We start from the raw sequence: 18100 nt of genomic DNA, 5'->3' as shown, positions 1-18100 counted from the left end.
TCGGCCCGATCCACACTCTAGTGAGCGTGCAGAACCTTCATTATCATACCATGGGAGTACAGAGATTCTCCTTTATCATTCACAGATATCCACAGCTGCATCTGATCCACATCTCACATCAATTATGCATGTCACCTTTTTCAAATAGGCCTACCTATACACAGTACCCACTTAAATATTGAACTCCTCCGAAGGAACTATGCTGAGGAGGTACTGTTATAATACCTCCATGGTTACAACTGACACTGATATCACTTCTCATCTGATTTATTTTGTATTTATTTGAAGCAATGGTGTAATAGGAAAGAAGTCACACAGAATCATACACACCTACAATCATGTACAGTACAATCAGTACATTTAGACCAATACTGTATGCATCAAATCTCAACTTGATTATTTATTTTGTCCTATAAGAAAGAACATCCCAGGATGAACTTGGATGTGCAACACTATCAGTGGAATTAATACTCATACACTGTAGATGTGTAAGTTGTGGCCTAGCCTTGAGGATGACAAAAAATGGTTTGGTCAGTAAATTAGGCCATTACAATATTGTGACCAACTTTAGGCGACACATCACCCTGACATCTTAATCGCATTAACCCAATAATTCCCTCACAAGCATTGGTTTACGGACAGCTCTGAGTCCACAGCAGACGTAGGTCTGGGCCACCCCAAAATCAGTTGTCAATCACTGACTAAGGAATGAGCCATGGGCCACCACACCCTTCCCTCCAACACCACATGGATCGTGCTAAGGGACTTTTCACATCCGGTTAACAAAGAAAATCCCCCCTTCCCCTTAGGCCGTTCTGCTCAGTATTGATTTGTTCAGTAAGTGTTTCCTGCTTGCCTACTCATAGTAAGGGCGGACATGCAATCGCTCCCACATTTTGGCTTTAATCCATTCCCTCCGGTTGTTTACCCTTGACCGGCTTAAGTTCTCTGTGTACACATCAAGCAGTTGGTGGAGCCACGCCAGATATGCACCCGAGTATGCTGCCCTATGGGAGCTCATCAGATGTATTAAAGCTGAGTCCATGATTCTAATACACTTTTTGTCAAATTCAACGAATTGCTCCTCATGTCCTGTGGCCCTCCCTCCAGTGTTTGGTCTAAAAAAAACTGGTGTTCATCTAGCCCTGGCTCACAACGAATGGCTCACAACGAATTACAGCTTCAAGAGCAGGGGCGCAAGGGGTGTAATTTGATTGGCTGTTGAGCTCAAATATCAACAACCTTACCACAATTGTGGACTGTGCCTTTAATTTCACTGGCTATCAATCAATAGCAGAAAAATAGCTATACAGCTGACATTCATAAACACATAAGTTAACAATAAGTGCCGTCACTCATACGATTAAACAGTGACTCTGACCACTTCCAATGCAGTGTGCTACAGCAGTTCGACAGAACGCACCGAGTATCTATGCAGGTATTCAAGAGCCAAAAATAAATAAATACAGAAAGACTCAACATTCATATACTTCATACAAAGTACATACAATATGCAGAAGCATTCTCTTTTTGGTCATTTAGTGTCAGTATGCCTCAGACATGAAGCCAAGTACACCCACACCACACACTGTTTTACATGGGGGAACAATTTAAATAGGATGGAGAACATACTCCGTACATAGTATGAAGAGCTTCCAGCAAGACCAACAGGAAGTAGAAAACACTGAGGTATACTTTCCCACCAAGTATCAAGCACCCATACACAGCCTCATAATTTATATTTATACTATATATATACATATACTGATGCCCACATGGAAATGAATAAAAAGATACACACACATACATACATAGATAATTAAATGAATTATTGACACAATCTTCTGTCTCTGCCCACCACTAGGAGGCTCCAAAGGGCCATGAGCAGAGCTGAGTGCGTAAACTGAGTAATCTGAGGTGCCAGACACTGGCAATGGCAGGGCTGCACCAGGGGTAATGCACTGGATCTGACAACAGCAGGGGAAAAAACACACCAAGCCTCCGAATTAATCGCCCCAGTGCTTATTAAAATTCATCAAGACTCTGCATGCCTCTGTTCCCCCCCACTCCACACACACACACACCCTGCATCTGCTGCCACAGTCAACTCTACTCAGTGAGAGAGAGAAAGAGTGGGTAGATGGAGAGAGCAGAGGGAGCTGGTGGGGGTAGATGCAAAAACGCGAAGGCAGATGAATCTTTTCTGAAGCGCGATGCCGTGCGGACAGAACGTGCCGGCTTTCATTCATGTTTTCCCTGTGACGTCGTGAAAACCAGCAGCAACAGCGCCCCAGCATCCAGGGTTCCCTAACCCGGAGAACCACATTATGCATCTACTCTGCACCATGACCTGACTGCCTGTCTTGTACACAGCAGCAGTGTTGGCATTAGGACAGGACAAGATGGAGAGTAAGCTGGGGTAAGGGGGAGGTCAGATGGGGGTGACCCCGGCAGGGCAGGGGGCCACCATCTGGGCATCGGGTTTCTCCAAAATGGAGATCTGGGTGAGGGTGATGCGGTGGCGTGTGGGACTCAGCCGGTTCTGTGTGTGCCACTTGTAAAGCCGCCGCTTCAGCTCTGCCTGAACCTGTCCAGCCGAAGAGGACACACACAGATACACACACAGATACACACACACAAACACTCCTGTCAGACTGATGGGTACGACAGCTGATCAGATATTAATACTTGAACTTGACAAGTCTCGCCTGAGATATTAAAACAAAAAATGTTCCACATTTTTACCAATGGCCCATTTTGCTGCTACACTCACATGTATGACTGCAAATTATAATTCCAGACACCTTAACCAGGTTGAACATACCGTTTAGGATGTTCAGGACATTTCTACTTACTTACACCCTTTCTCCTGTTCAATCACTCTGTTTTAACCAACCTCAACCTGTTTTTTTAATGATGAAATGTTGCCTAATGTGCATTTAGTAAAAGACTCACAGACTCTGTATACTGATAAACCAGTTTGTGGTTCAAACATTCCTTTCTTCTATTTCCTTCAGTGCTGTGGTAATTATCTGTTTTTCCTGATTATGTGATTGGGTAAGATCACCTCCATTCTACATTATGTTTATCATACTGATTAGATAACTCTATTTTATTGATGATCATCTCCTTAGGCAAGGTTTTCTCCATGACAAATCATGTTTACGAAACTATTGAACATAGAGACATCCCTTGTAACAGAAGGACTACATGAAGAATCAACACATATTGTACCCTGGCAGCACAAGTGTGTGTGTGTGGGTGTGTGTTATTCTTTTTTAACTACAGGGAGACACAGAGCCAAAGTTCTCCAATGATGCATTGAGTAAATAATACATTAGAGCATTCGCCTCTTGGCAGAGAGGAGCCTAACTGAACAGCGGTTGTTTTATTCCCTGTTATGATCAAGTCTCAAATGAAAGACAATGACACAAATTATGCCGGTACGGACAGGAAGGGAAGACTTTCTGGCACACCACTGATGAAGAGACACTCACCTCGCCATTCAGGAAGCAGTACAGTAGAGCCACAACAAAACCCTAAAAATGAGCGAAAGAGAAAATGTATTTGATTACACAGACTAAGTGGGTTCCCATTAACGCTGTAACTCAGTAATAAAAAAACTCTTGTTTTATTTTACGATCCTTTTATCGTGGAAATAAACAATACCTTCAAATAGGTACAGTGGGAATGCTCTAAAAATGTCTCAAATGTTTATTTTGGGCATCAGCAGAAGAGTATTCTTGAAGAGAGACTTCTGCCCACGCAAAACCCTATGTTACTCATGAGGCACCATATTGGGCTCTGTGAGACCCAACTGGCACCAAATATGGTCATGGGCAACCACCATAGCCCAGTGATGCCCTCAATGCTCCTCTTTACCTGGAAGGAGCCCAGGCCGAGCTCGATGTAGAGTCTGGCCTCCCCGCCCGTGTCCTCAGGGAGAAAGGCGAACACGGTGTAGTGCATGCCAAACAGGGGGATAAGGAAAAGCGTGGACTTGGCCAGCCTCCTGCAATGCAATGACATGTTCGTGTTAAAATATAAATGATTGATGTTCACTCCACCCAACCGCTGCCGTGCCACTTAAAGGTGCGCTCCGCGATTCTAGTCCAATACACTTTTTGTCGGATTCAGCTGAGTTGTCCGTTCAGTGTGTGCACTTAAAAAAAACCTCAGGAGTTCATAAACAATCCTGTCTCTGTAAATGGTAAACAAAAACAGTGGCTTGGACCGAGCCAAAAACAATTCCAGCCAATCAACACACTGCATCAGGAGTACGGAGGGTAGGGGTGTAATTTGATTAGCTGTTCAGCTCAAATTTCAACAACCTTTCGCCAGAATCAGGCACTGTACCTTTTACCCTCATCCACTGAATCTGTGATCAGGGTATCACTGAGCCTTTGGATAACACAGGCACACATGTCATGCTGAAACCCCTGCAGGTTGTAGATCTTTGCTAATGCTGTTAGCCTGCTCTAAATGGACATTCTAATGGCCATTTCTGGAGAATTCACTTCTGGTGTCTAGCGTTGATGTTTCCGGTTAAAGGTGAGGCTTTTTTAAGAGGCTCATCATGGAAAAAAAAGCAGGACATCTGAACCCGAGGGGACTGACAACCAAAGACTTCACAGCGGCAGAATCACAGCCCTCAAGTTATGCCACTCTAAATAACATCAGCATCCTGTTCTGGTTAAGCTCCTCTTGCTGCAAAAACCACTGCAGTACGACTTTATTTCAACAGCTTGTTTTCAGTCCACTGTGTTAACAACGAGGAATCCGAATAGGCTGAAAACTTAGCTAAACTAACTAAATTAAGCACCATTGAACTCACCATTGAACTCACCATTGAAATTACTCCCAGAAACACTGTGTTCTGTGAGAAACACAGAACAGGAAGTAATTTCAAAAATGTGTTTTGTGTGATATTAGCCACAATCGTTCAATAACAACCATAAGATGTGCTTGTGCACTTTCTAGTATAAATGGAAATAAGCCTCATTTAGATTCCTAGCAAAGCAGGAAGTTCTGTTCACAGAAGAACGTTGTTCACATCTGTTCTGCTCTTGCAAATTGAGTTAGAACAAGGGTTGGGGTTTAAGTGAGGTAAGATGTACAGTTACAGTCAGGTTAGGGTTAGGGTTAGCTGACAGTAATTTGACAAGTTGTTGAGCGTGAGTGTTAATGAGAGGTAGACCCCCACAGGACTGAAAATATGAGACCTAAGTGCCTGAGAATCATGCCAAACATCAGCATCCTGGCCTGGTTCTTCTCTCCTCTCTACAGCACAATGTGATGACAGCATTGAGACTCGGCAGCAGGGATTAAATTAGAAACATTAACTGTTAGGAGTGCACATGGCTCACTGTCAATTTACTCTAATTGCACGCTCCTCACTTCAGCATGTGTACTCGGCCATAACCATGCCTAGAGAGGAAGGAAGAGTTTAGGCAGTGTGTGACTGACAAAGGCCATAGGTTTGCCCTGCAGATGGATGGATGGGCCGCTGGGCATTCACAGATTAGTAATGCCCTATTGCTGTCATGTGTCTAGTCATGTCAGCAGAACTCTGTAATTATAACATCTTCTCCACATGCTTGACAGATCAGATTGAAAAGGTGCAGCCAGCCTTTACTGATTAACCATCTCACCCTGACAAATACATCTGTGCCAAAGAGAGACAAAAGGTTAAACTGCACTCTATAATCCACATTTATAATAAAGTAGATGGTAAAGCTTCCATTTATCTACAAGTTGAACTTTATTATCATCAAAGTAGATAGTAAACTGGTGAAGTTTCACACTTTCACACTTGCGGTTTGGTCCTATTTCATTTAGATAGCTATTCTTTCACACCCACCTCAACTGTGATAAATAAATGATTAAAGAATGAATGGTACACGGGTGCTAGACTAAGGGCTTTGGGAGTGAGGTGAAGGTTAGGGTAACACAACTTCACATGTAATAGTTTCTAAAACAGTCTAATTTCAACATCAGAATGACAGTGAAAGAACAGCCAGCGCCAAGCAGACAAGAAGTCGAACTGCTGCTGTTCTGGAGCATAGAAGTTTCCATGGCAACTCACATGAAGTTTCCAGTATCACTGCCTCCCACAGCCGGGGACCTGAGCTTCTGCACCAGGATCCGCATCACATTCACGAAGATGAGGAAGTTCACCTGTACACAGAGGGCGGAGAAGGGGCTGCTTCAGCTGTTTATGGTGCAGCATTACAGTTTGAATGAAATCACACCCATCTGCATTCACTAGAACAATACACCCAAATAGAAGTCGTTTTTGAAATCTATGTATTCACATACCCACATTAACATCTACAAATCCTGAATCCTTAACTGTACCAGGATACAGGATGTCTATTTGGTTGTTCAGAGTCAAGTTCATCTTTTTATATGTTTGATTCACAAAACATTTCCCAGTGCTTAAATTACAGCACTGATATTGAACAAATGAAAGCAACACACACAACCTTGTGTAGTGCTTCCAATGCTAATGACATGAATGACTTACTAGCAGTGAGGCAGTTATTGGACCCTTAATGATCCACCAGATGAAAGGATTTTCTGTGTCATCCCAGCATCTGCACATACACATTAATATGTAATGTAGGCAAGAAAGATTCACATCCAACAATGTTCTGCTGTTGAATCCATTAATTACTATAAATCAGACGTACCCTCTGTTGTCGTAGAAGTTTCTTGATATGACCCAGATGGTAAGCACTATGGATGGAACACCTGGAGAAAAAATTGCATTTTCCTGTACAGGTAACTATCATTCACAATACTTACTCTGCACTCGGAGAAAATGTTGCTATAAGCCTGTAAAGCGAGACAAATATTAAACTCATATTTCACACTGAGAGCTGGTCCAAGCAGAAGCCTAACAGGACTGAAAGCTTTTATGTGTGTAAGAACACTAGCATCTCAGTCCTACTAGTGATGGGATTATCCTGCTGTGCGCCACACTTGTATTTTTCATTGAAATTGCTTTTCTGCACAACAGCTGTGTCCACTCAGAAGACAGGTGTGTGTGTGTGTGGGGGGGGGGGATACTTAGCTGGCTGCTGCCACCACCTACCCCATCCGGTGATGATGTACCACCAGAAGTACTTGCTCTGTGAGACAAAGGTCAGCGCCAGGAGGCTCTGCAGGTAGACGCCCTCCACCAGCAGCCAGAAGTAGTTGGCCATGATGCAAAACTGGAAGAAGGCCACGGCAGACTTACACGCAATCTAAAGGGGAAGAGGGTGGAGCAAAATCATGTAATCTGTGTTATAGGTAAACCATGGAAGAAGGAAACAGCAGATTTACAGACAATCTGTAGGGAGAGAATGGTGCTGAATCGTGTAATCTGTGTTACAGGCAGGACATGATAGAAGGCCAGGACAGACTCAAACCTCTTAGACTTAGAAAAACTAACATGGACTCACAGAATGGGTATTGTGAGTAGCATCAAGCATGGGATACAGATGAGTAAAAAATGAGGCTAAAACCCAGAAATGCTTGCACTAGTTGCTAGCATGCTAAAAATGAGTGCCAGCACAAATCGCTAATAAGACATTGAGAAGTGAGGTTCACTCACTGAACAACCCTGAACCCGCCGGCCAGATTCCATATTCCAAGTGATTACATCTGTTTGTAAAGCAATAATTTGATGAGATTAAGAAGACAAATTCATATATAATTTGTCTTCTTACTCTCATTTATAAATATATCTTATATATAAATAAATATATCTTATGTATTATGTTTACTGTCTACTTTACATAACATTCAAGACAAATGTGTAGAGCAAATGTAGTTTGTCTTAGTCCCAATTGCCTGTGATAAATTATTACTTTTTGATTTTCCCTTTGAAGATATGAGACTAGGGTTGTAGAGTTGCATTTAATTAAGAAAGAATAACCACACATTCAGCTATAATATTCAGGTCAGTATTTCCATAACATGCATCTTTCCCGTGTTTGGCATGCAAGAGCTACACAAGTACTACGATGTACCACTTCTGTAGAGGTGCCACTACTTAACAATCCCATAAGTGCAATAGCAGAACACTTCATTATGCATATATTTACATAGACATCTATAGTACTTTTTTCAATCAGTTCTGTGTCGCCTATTTCACTTTCAACAGTGAAAGCTCCTCAGGCTTTGTCTCTGAGTGTCTGGATTAATAAGACAGAAATAAACCCTGCAGTTGTGATAAAAACATTTAAAAAATGTAAATATTATTACAGTAATCCTTAAAAATCCCATTCTATGGAATATCCTTCTTTCTGAAGAACGTTGGGAGCACTGTAGGGGTTGCTTGGCAACAGGGAACGCTTTTCTTTGTAACTATTTCTGCAGGTCTGAGTCTGCCACTGGCAGAAATTACAAGAAGAATTGTCGTCTCTGGCATACTGTATGTATTTCATATTTATTGAACTGTGGTTCAAGAGTAATATCACACTCAAAGTCACGCCGTTATACTGCATATACGCATGGCAGTATCTTCAGCTGACAACCTCTTGCTTATGATGCAGATCTTCAGGTGTATAAATAGAAACAAGAAGGCTAGAAAAACAGTCAAATGTGCTAAATAAGCAGAGATTAATACATGTAGAAGTCATGTACTTGTGTGCACTTGTGTATGTTTATGAGTGTGTATGTAAGTGTGTATGTAAGTTTATGAGTGTGTGTGTATGTGTGTGTCTGTGTGTGTGTGTGTGTGTCTGTGTGTCTGTGAGTGAGAGCAAGTGTGTGTGTGTGTGTGTGTGTGTGTGTGTGTGTGTGTGTGTGTTTACTCTTACTGTTGACATGAAGCAGTGATCCAGCGTTTCGTCGGTGAAAAGCACCGCGTCTTTGATGAAGACCGCACTGGCCCTCATGATGAAGGAGGCGAAGAGGTTGATGTGGATGTAGTTTCTGGTGCAGTGGAACTTCCTGTCAAGGCCAGCAGGTCAACGATGTTACGTCAACGTGAATTATAACCAACCACACAGCTCCAAAATACAAACACCTCTGTCCACTCGGTGTTTCTGATCAGTACATCTTGCAAACACCTGTACATCCATTACTAAATTAGTACACCTTAAAAGCACATTTTTAAATAGTTTGTTTTCCTTTGTTTGCACTCTAAATTCCTTTGTATCCTCTAAATCAATACTGATTCTTAAAATATTCCAATATTTATTGCTGAATTAGTACACCTCGGAAGCATATTTGAAGATGTTTTTGCTTCATTTGCTTTGGTTTGTCTCCTCTAATTTTCACAAAATTCTCATTTCTGGAGGCAGATAAACGTAGGTGAATCAGTCCTGTCCAATAACAGTCACATCTCAGCAGTCAGCTGCTATCCAGCGCCTGGGTTCATGCATTTAATAAACAATTAGTTTCAAGCACTGCATACAGTCATAATGGTGCTATTTTCACCTGAACGCAGCAAACACGAATATAGCCGAGATGAGAGAGACGAGGGAGGTGGCGTATCCCGCTGTGTAGACCCGTCTGAAAGTGGAAAAGTAGCTCATCTGAAACACACACACACACACACACACACACACAAAACCCGCGGTCTAGATCAGCTCTCCGGCCGTGTATTTCCCCAGTGTTGTGACTTTCCATGTCCAACATTACCATCCTAATGAGTATGCCTGGACTCGGTGAGGATTTTCTTATTCAGAGAACCGTCAGCCAATGTTGACCTCCAAATCCTTGCCAATGAATTAAACATGAATTTCTAGATGAGTTCAATGTGAAGAAACCCCCTCTTCGCTGCATGCTGAGAGAGAAGTGGCCCACAGCAAAGTGCAAATTCAATCCATTACGAAACCTATGACACTGCTGAAGGCTAGACAACCCACGTGAACACATAACACGCCAAATATACTGCAGTTTATGCCGTAGTGTAGTGGTCTTAGCAGATCACTATTTCAGTAATATTGGGTATTGTGTATTATACTTTAAACGTATTTCTTTAACATTATTTTCTTTACTACAGCATATTGTTACTCCACAACAACATATTAACGCAAGGTACCTTGGTATTCTGTAGAACAAATAGCTATTTACTGAGGTGTTCTAGAATTTTCTACTGATTTCTGTTTTGAATAAAAGTATCAAGGGACTGTGGGTGAACATACTTCATATTCAGGCTCGTCTCCAAAGTCGCAGGCCACATTATATGCAGGATGTACATCACTCCAGCCATCCTTAGTACAGTTTCTGAACACATATCCTGCGGAAGACGAGGAGATTGTCAGCATAAAAACACACACTCAGAAACACACACACATACACACACACACACACATACACAGACACACACACACATGCAAAGACGCACACACACGCACACATGAACGCACACACACACACACACACACACACGCACAAACACACACATACACAGACACACACACACACACACCACCTCTCGCCTCCCCTCCTGAGCAGAGTTAAGCAATGACAGTGTATCAAAACCATGTCTGAGCAACAGCCTTTAACCATCAGACAGCTCAAGAGTTGTGCAACCCTGACAGACTGTCCAGCTGTTCACTGCAGGGGTTTCTCCTCCAGCTGTTCTGTTTACTGTTTGCATTCTCAAAGTCTGAGACTCGAGCTGCCCCAGAGCCACCTGATGACTGCAAACAAGTGTTTAGATCACAGTTCGAGCTGAAAATAACATGTAAGACATGACCCTATATTCTGCACGCAGCTGCTCATTTTTTGTATTCAGAGCTTTCCCATGGATTTGGTCATGGCGACAGAAATAGAAGCCCAGATTTAAACAAAGATACACTAATCCCATATCTCACAAGGTTTTAGGAGAAAAAAAGTAATCAAAGAAGGGTGATAAACAGGCCTGTCCCAGGAGATGCATATTTCTTTTTATCTGTCCGAGCACACACACACAAAAAAACGTAGTGGCCCTTGGAGCTGCAGCTCTGTAATCGCAAGGATTTCCTAATTGGATTTTCAAATATGAAAAAAAAAAGAATTAGATTCAGCAATACAGTGTTTACACATTGTGGTCAGACATCATTTATGTGGTAATGAGGATATAATGTGTTTCTATTTTTGTTTTTGTTTCCTTCGTTCTGTCCTCTCACAGATCATCTGTCTATGAATCTCAGCCGTTAATCTTCCATCAGAGAGAAGCTGACCCTTGCTAAGCTCAACGGGAGCTTTTCAGGGGAAGGGTCCTATGAGTATTCACCTAGAAAAATCTGGAATCAAAGAGCAAAATATAAACTATAATAAAAAAACAGGTATCCTGGAATTCAGTGCTGTTCCTGGGGCTTTCATGATTCATTTGTTTAGCTATGCAAAAACCCCTGGGTGAGGGGGTAGCTGTAAAATGATTTTGACCCACAAAATAAAAATGTATGTGTGAACTGCTAACATGTCCAAAGGCCTGCTTACTTAAAAAAAAAAAAAAATCTGGCAAAATGTCATGTTCCAGCATATCTAAAGGCAATGATAAAAAGGAAAAGCAGGTCAAATCCAGCCCAATATCAGGGCTGGCTGCCTCGCTATGTCTCTGGGGCCTCTGTGTCTTTCTGGCTCTGTATCACACACAGACACAGCCCATAGACAACTGACCCGTAGAATATGTAAACCACGACACTTTGGATCAGAACCTGACTGCCTGTCTCACATAACCCCCCCCCCCCCCCCCCCCCCCGACACAGCAGGGAATGCATACAACATACACCCCAACATACATAAATTGGGCTTTAGTAATTCTAAATAAGTTAAAAATGTGTCTTGAAAAACTCGGCGATCCCAGAGAGGGACATCAGGAAGTTTCCGGAATTCCACAGTGGTGTTAATAGTCGTCCCTTCTCCATGCAAAATCCTCATAGCCTCACAGTGATGCCATGGCACCAGCAGAGGTTTCACACACACAGGGCCCATAATGAACATGCATGAGCTAGGAGTCGATGGTGTTGAGTGATCTGTGGCAGACTTGTTTGGGTGAGGTGTCTGGTAGGATTACTCGCTAACTCAACAACCAAACAACACATAAATGACAACAGTTTGTCATCATATCAACAGGAATTTTGACTTGTCTTCAAAGCATTTTCTCATTTTCAGTTTAATGGCAAAAGAGTCCCAGCCACACTCCAACAGAAGAATGGGAGTAACGTATTGATCACACAATGACAATTCTTTAAATGGAGTGACTCTCGCCCTATTCTCCTCCTTTTCACTTGTACATTTTAACTCACATTACTCCATACGGGTTGTCAGCACGCACAATCTCGCCTATGGGCATTCCAGGACCATGGCCAGCTACCAAGCCAAACATTTATTCTTATCAGGCACTCTAAATCAAGCATTCTGAGGGGCGAACCAGTAAAACACAGGTAGTATTTAATATCCAGAGCTAAATGAATAATCCTAAATGGCAAATAAACAGCAAATAATATTAGGAAACTTGGGAAACTATCAGATGACTTGTTTTGGCGTCTACCTTGATTAATTCCCTTTTTGTGCTTCCAAGTTCAACGCAAACCATGTGACCAGCAAGCAGGACAGAGAGATGTGTGTGACGATGGAAAGTGAATGTCAGCAAAGGAATTAGCAATTACATATTTAATGAAAAGTGAAAACGAAACAAATATTTTATGGAATTATCCCATTTGTAGACAGAGAAATTGCACTCCTTCTGTGATGTTAGGCTATATTAGAATGGTACATGGGAGAACAACAGGTTGATTAGTGGTCTAAACTGAGTGAGTATGCTGTAAAATAAAAAATAAATAAAATGTTGTCGAGCATTAAGGCCCCAATGAATGATTATTCATATCTCATATTCATATATTGAGGATTAGTTTATTCACTTTCCGTGTGGTGTTGAGCAAAGTTGAGCATTTGGCCTACAAAGCCATTTAGCAACATGTTTGTTGTGAAAAATGATTGTTCAATTTAGTTACAGAGTGGCCAATGTTATGCTGTCCAACTGTGTAGAGAGTAGATTAGATGTGCCTTCCAGACGTTGAAAACTAAGATTCAGGATACATTTCAAAGACGTAAGTAGCAGAACACCTTCCTCTAACAAAATGTCCATCCTGTCCATCCTCAGACTGATCGGATTGCTTGGAGGCGCTTAGGTCTGTGATTATGTAATGAAATGACAAAATGATCAAGTAATGAATCAGTCATCAGAATAGCTTTACGCGATGCCCTTCTTTGTTGCGCATAAGAACCTGCAGTGTGCAGTGCCAACAGACCTTGTGTGTGAGTGAGGAGCTGGAGGATGTCGGCGCAGGAAAGATTGACCACCTGGCCCAGCTCTGCACGAGGCCAGCACTGGATGCCGTCCCACCCCGTCCCGCAGCCTGGACAGACAGACCAACAGACAGATGCACTCAGACACACACTGAGGGAAAATTAAAGAAAAATTAAACTGAACGTCATGTAGTATGAAGTGACCCAATGTGATGCAAACACAATTACTTCTGTATGTTTGCTTTGGCTTATATATATTTTTATTTAAATATTTTTATTATTATTTATTTTTTCCCCCTGCTGAGACAAATACTAATTAACGGTAATTAATATGTATTCTGCCCTAACACTCTTCATTTCATCGGTTCTTAAATGCGTGTTTACAAATAAAATACTATTTTACAGTAACTGGTGTAATCATGAGTTTGGGTTTGTATGAGTGGGTGGTTGTGTATGGCACTGTGCATGTATGCACTGCAAGGACATGTATTTGAGGGCTACAAGAGTGTGTTGTGTGTACGGTATTTCTGGGGGGTTGCTAAAGTAAGTGTAATAGTGTTTGTGCGTGTTTGTGTGTGTGTGTGTGTGGGGGGGGGGGGTGGAGGGTTATCAAGATGAGGAGTGTTTTGGAGGGGTATTTTTACCACATAAAGCAGATTTCTTTGCAATTAGACAATCAAGTATTACCTCATAATCCATTCAGTCATGTTTTCTTATAATATTCTTGCACAGGCAAGAAATGAAATGCGTTTAAATCTTATCCTGCATAACACCAGTCAGTTCTATCATTGTACCGTGTAGGAGGTATTTTACCCAATGGGGATAGGCACGGGTTTCCCTTTTGTTCACAATGACTTTAATGAGTTGTAATTACTGAAAAACATAATGGCGGAGTCGCATCCTGTTTCCATGGTAAGAAAATCAGATTGACAAATGAAACAATACCTAAAAACAACAAAGTGAAAGGAAGAAAGGGAAAAGGAGGAAAAGGAGGAAAAGGAAAAAAAGGAAAGTAACCTTAGCAACCTTATGGTTCCTGGCATAGAAATGTCTGTCAATGGGAGCAGAGTGTTGATTTCTCAACCTCAACACACACCAAATTAGGTTACAGCCACTGGAGAAATTAAACAAGGTGGCCATAAAGCCAGTCAAGAAATATTTTTTGGACTGGAAGGAAGGAAAGAAAGTGGGAAGGGGAAGCACAGAACAATTATAGTGCACTGTCTTTACAGGTTCCCCCGGCACTGAAAATACCTGTCACTTTCCAAATGTGGATTCTTATGACACTCTACACAGCAGATTCTAGGCTTTTCACTGAATCTGAGGGGGTTAGATACCCTGTCTTTTCGAGGCTACAGACAGCGCACACATGCATCTTTAAGATGACAGTTTTCCTCAGGAGTCATGCGCTTCAGTAGGAGCCCCAGCCACTCAAGGGGTTGTGACCTTGATGATTCTCCATTTAAAAAAGGCACACTACAGAACAAAAGAAAACCTACATCTACCTCACAATACCATGGCAATGACATTCTGTCTTGACCTTTCACCCTTTACTGTTTATAAAATGAGTACACAAAATGGCAACGGACAGGCCTTGTCATCACTCTATGGCTTACATAACTTAAAATCAATGGAAAAATGTTCAACCTCTTTCAACCTAATGCATCAATTGGCTGTAGGTTACACTTAGGCTGGGATCACTTTGAAAATAACATGACTTGTACATGTTTTCTAAATAACGGTCTCATTTTATCAAAACTCTACACATCATTTATAAAACTGCAAACACAAAATGGAAAAACACCATAAATCTCCTGCAAAATTAAACACTGCATTGAAAACTCAATAATCCCTTTTAAAAATCTAACTTTTGCATCTAATGGTAAACACAACTACTAAAACGTACAAAAACTAAATAGTTTGCTGAAATGTATACACATAGCTAATGTGAACACATAGCTAGACCATTTGCAGTGTATAGGGCTGTAACAGTAACAAAAACGTTTTGCAGTACACTGCATTACCAACACAGCATATCAAAGTGTCCAGTGTGGAAACACATACTCACTATGTTAATATATAGTAGGCTATAGGCTACATGATACATAAAAAGAAACGTGTGACTGTAACCAGACTTTTATTTGGGTCTTGACACAGTAACAGATCAATCAGATTACAGTTTAGCAGATTTGAAGTGGGAGCTTGCTGCTTCAGTGACAGGTTTCAAAATTGTGTGACCTGTAAAGATTTGTGTAATTAGTAATAAACAAAATGTAACAATGGGTTTAACATCACAGGTTTAATTAATGTCACCCCCAAATCAATTCAATAATTGTATTCTTGAAGCTCATCTTTGGTGATTAATTTTAGGCCAATGTAACAATGACAATAGTAGCTTTCTTTTTTTTCTTCCTATGAATAGTTTGGTTGCGAGAAAAGCTATTGGACATTAACTGAATTTTCATTGAGCTCCCGAAGGGTGGCTCCTTCGAACGCTCCCGGCTCATTCCAATGACACTGAAATTAGGCATAATTGACACTGCACTAATGCATTAACTCCATCTTTGCGTTCCAAGAAAACGGTATCCCCTGAGTACCTACCTGTCTCACACTCCAACACACACACGCACACACACATACACACACAGAGAGAGATAGAGAGAAACATACACACTCACACACAGATTAGTGCTAGACATCTGAGGCAATTAGGTCAGTCCTCAGTGCTTTCTCTATCTGTTGCAGCCTAATCCACAGAAACATCTGCGTTAACAGCTTTCTATTCATAGGTCACTCGTCTAAGAGAGATCTACTGGGGAAAAAGAGTCACAGCTCATTTTAGATTAAGACTTTTTTTTGTTGATTCACCTCTGAGATTAGATGTGTCTGCTCTGAAAAGGTCCCTCTCTATGAGGGCAGTTAGCGGTGGCTATGCTGACGCCATTGTTTTAAATTCACTCTCCATCTCTCTCTCTCTCTCTCTCTCTCTCTCTCTCTCTCTCTCTCTCCTGAACAAGTGTCTCCCTTGGTCATACCCTCCCTCCGCAGTGGAGGAAAGGGCAAGAGAAAAGATGAAGTGATTTCTTAGATAGCAAGCTGCATACTGTAAGCCGATTAATACATATTTGCTCATTCACGGCCAAACAAGCAAGTTTCACCATAATGGTTTCCTGCTGCATCAAAATGGCTCTTAAATAGGCCGATGAAGAGTTTAACTGCAGTAGGCTGATGCTTGGAAATTCAATAAACTCAATTCATATACCGGGCATGAATGAGATTTTACACTGAACAGGTTGTCTGTGGTTGCTGTACAGCATTAGGAAAACATGGCCCCAAAGCAAATTACCATTTGGGACATTTACGCACACAACAGCAACATTTTAAATGTATAAACCACTGAAGTGTGTTATTCTATTTCTGTCATGTAGTCATTTCACTTATTCTAACCACTTGTGTTTTGAAAGCCATACAGACACGTATCACTGTACCAAGTCTTATCTAACATTCAGTAACATAAATGTTTAAACAAAGACACAGCAAAACGTTCACCCCCTCCTAGAACATGATCAAAACCGTGGCTTGTTTAAAGGAAGATGACTCTAGGGCCTAAAGCAGCAGCACCAGAGTCCGAACAAGGCAAGGGATTCTAAGATGCGTGTCATGTAAGCGGTACGTGTGAGATGGGTACCCACCCATCGATTCATTTTGGTTCTGTGACTCTGTCCGTTGGATTTGGATGCAGGCCTCCTGAGCTTTCATATGTTCAGAAATTATGGCACAGTCTGGATGGATGGAATATGCCTGCAGGTGTCCAAATCAAACAGCAGTATTAAGACACAGCTCAAAACCTTTTTTGTTAAAGAGTGTCTGTGTGCCTGTGTGTGGGTGCATGTCTGTGTGTTATTAGTGCATACATGTATGTACTGTACACGCGTGTGTGCACAGCTGTGGACATATACTACGGGCTACAGTGCATGTGTGTTTTGTTCCGGCCTCACATTCGGTCATGCACTATAAGCATTTCTCTCTACCACTTAGTGTGTGTGTGTGTGTGTGTGTGTGTGTGTGTCTCTGCGTGTCCATTAGTGTTATTCGTGTCGTATGCCCTTTCAATATGTTAATGTATTTCATAGCCACAGATACAAGAACTGAATAACGACTTCGGTTTAAATCATTTTAGTAGACCGTAGACAATAAACACACAGCAAATATGTATAACCAAAACACCACACGGCGTGTTTAAAACACTGATATAAGTACAGAAGTGCACATTAATCTGAGCGCTGGTAAGCAATGAACCATTGCACTTATTCACATAAATTAGGCTACCTAAATTATTTCAGGAAAATACTTCAGCTGATTCTTATAGTACCTACCCTACCAAAACTGTTTAAAATTAGCTGCGAAAGTGCCAACTTACCGTTCCGAAGAAAGTTACCAATATCCACAGACGAAAGGCATCCATAACCAAATGCTTAAAAAGAGCGAACAAGTAACCTCCAATGTCCAATTAGACAGGTGGACATAGTATTAAAGACACAACAGAAAAATAACGTCCCTTTTTCTGAAGAATTTAAGATGATAAACAGGAGTTTCCATACAGTGCGTAAAAGAGAAATGTCCCAACCACGGAGCTTTTCCAGCCTTTGATGTCATAGTCTTTTCCGTTTAAGTCGCTCATCTTTCCAAAGCATTTAGAATCCCTGAGTGGTAAAATGTCGACACGCAGTGGCAGACATCTATAAAATTATTTACCACATTAATGAATGTCAGCATCGGTACAGAAATCACAGCGAGACTCCGCGCCAAGCCAAGCAGCTCGCGCCCTACTGTTGATTTTCAAAATGAACATTGGTCCCCCTCT

The 18100-nt window shown here is 41.5% G+C and overlaps 1 protein-coding gene across 1 annotated transcript; it reads right to left on the bottom strand.

The window, feature by feature from the left end:
• Positions 1-251: 251 nt before the first annotated feature.
• On the bottom strand, positions 252-18100 carry ghrhra (growth hormone releasing hormone receptor a). The gene is made up of 13 exons (XM_031560245.2): positions 17657-18100; positions 16929-17037; positions 13239-13346; positions 10143-10237; positions 9433-9530; positions 8811-8943; positions 7097-7250; positions 6693-6753; positions 6527-6596; positions 6086-6177; positions 3883-4012; positions 3498-3539; positions 252-2587 (listed from the first exon to the last, which is right to left on the bottom strand). The coding sequence occupies exons 1-13, from the start codon at positions 17699-17701 to the stop codon at positions 2432-2434; spliced, it is 1293 nt and encodes a 430-aa protein (XP_031416105.1). The 5' UTR covers positions 17702-18100; the 3' UTR covers positions 252-2431.

The sequence above is a fragment of the Clupea harengus genome, chromosome 22 (genome assembly GCF_900700415.2).
Source record: "Clupea harengus chromosome 22, Ch_v2.0.2, whole genome shotgun sequence".
Lineage (NCBI taxonomy): Eukaryota > Metazoa > Chordata > Actinopteri > Clupeiformes > Clupeidae > Clupea > Clupea harengus.
Note: the sequence above shows the minus strand (reverse complement) of the source record. Positions and strands in the feature narration are given on the sequence as shown.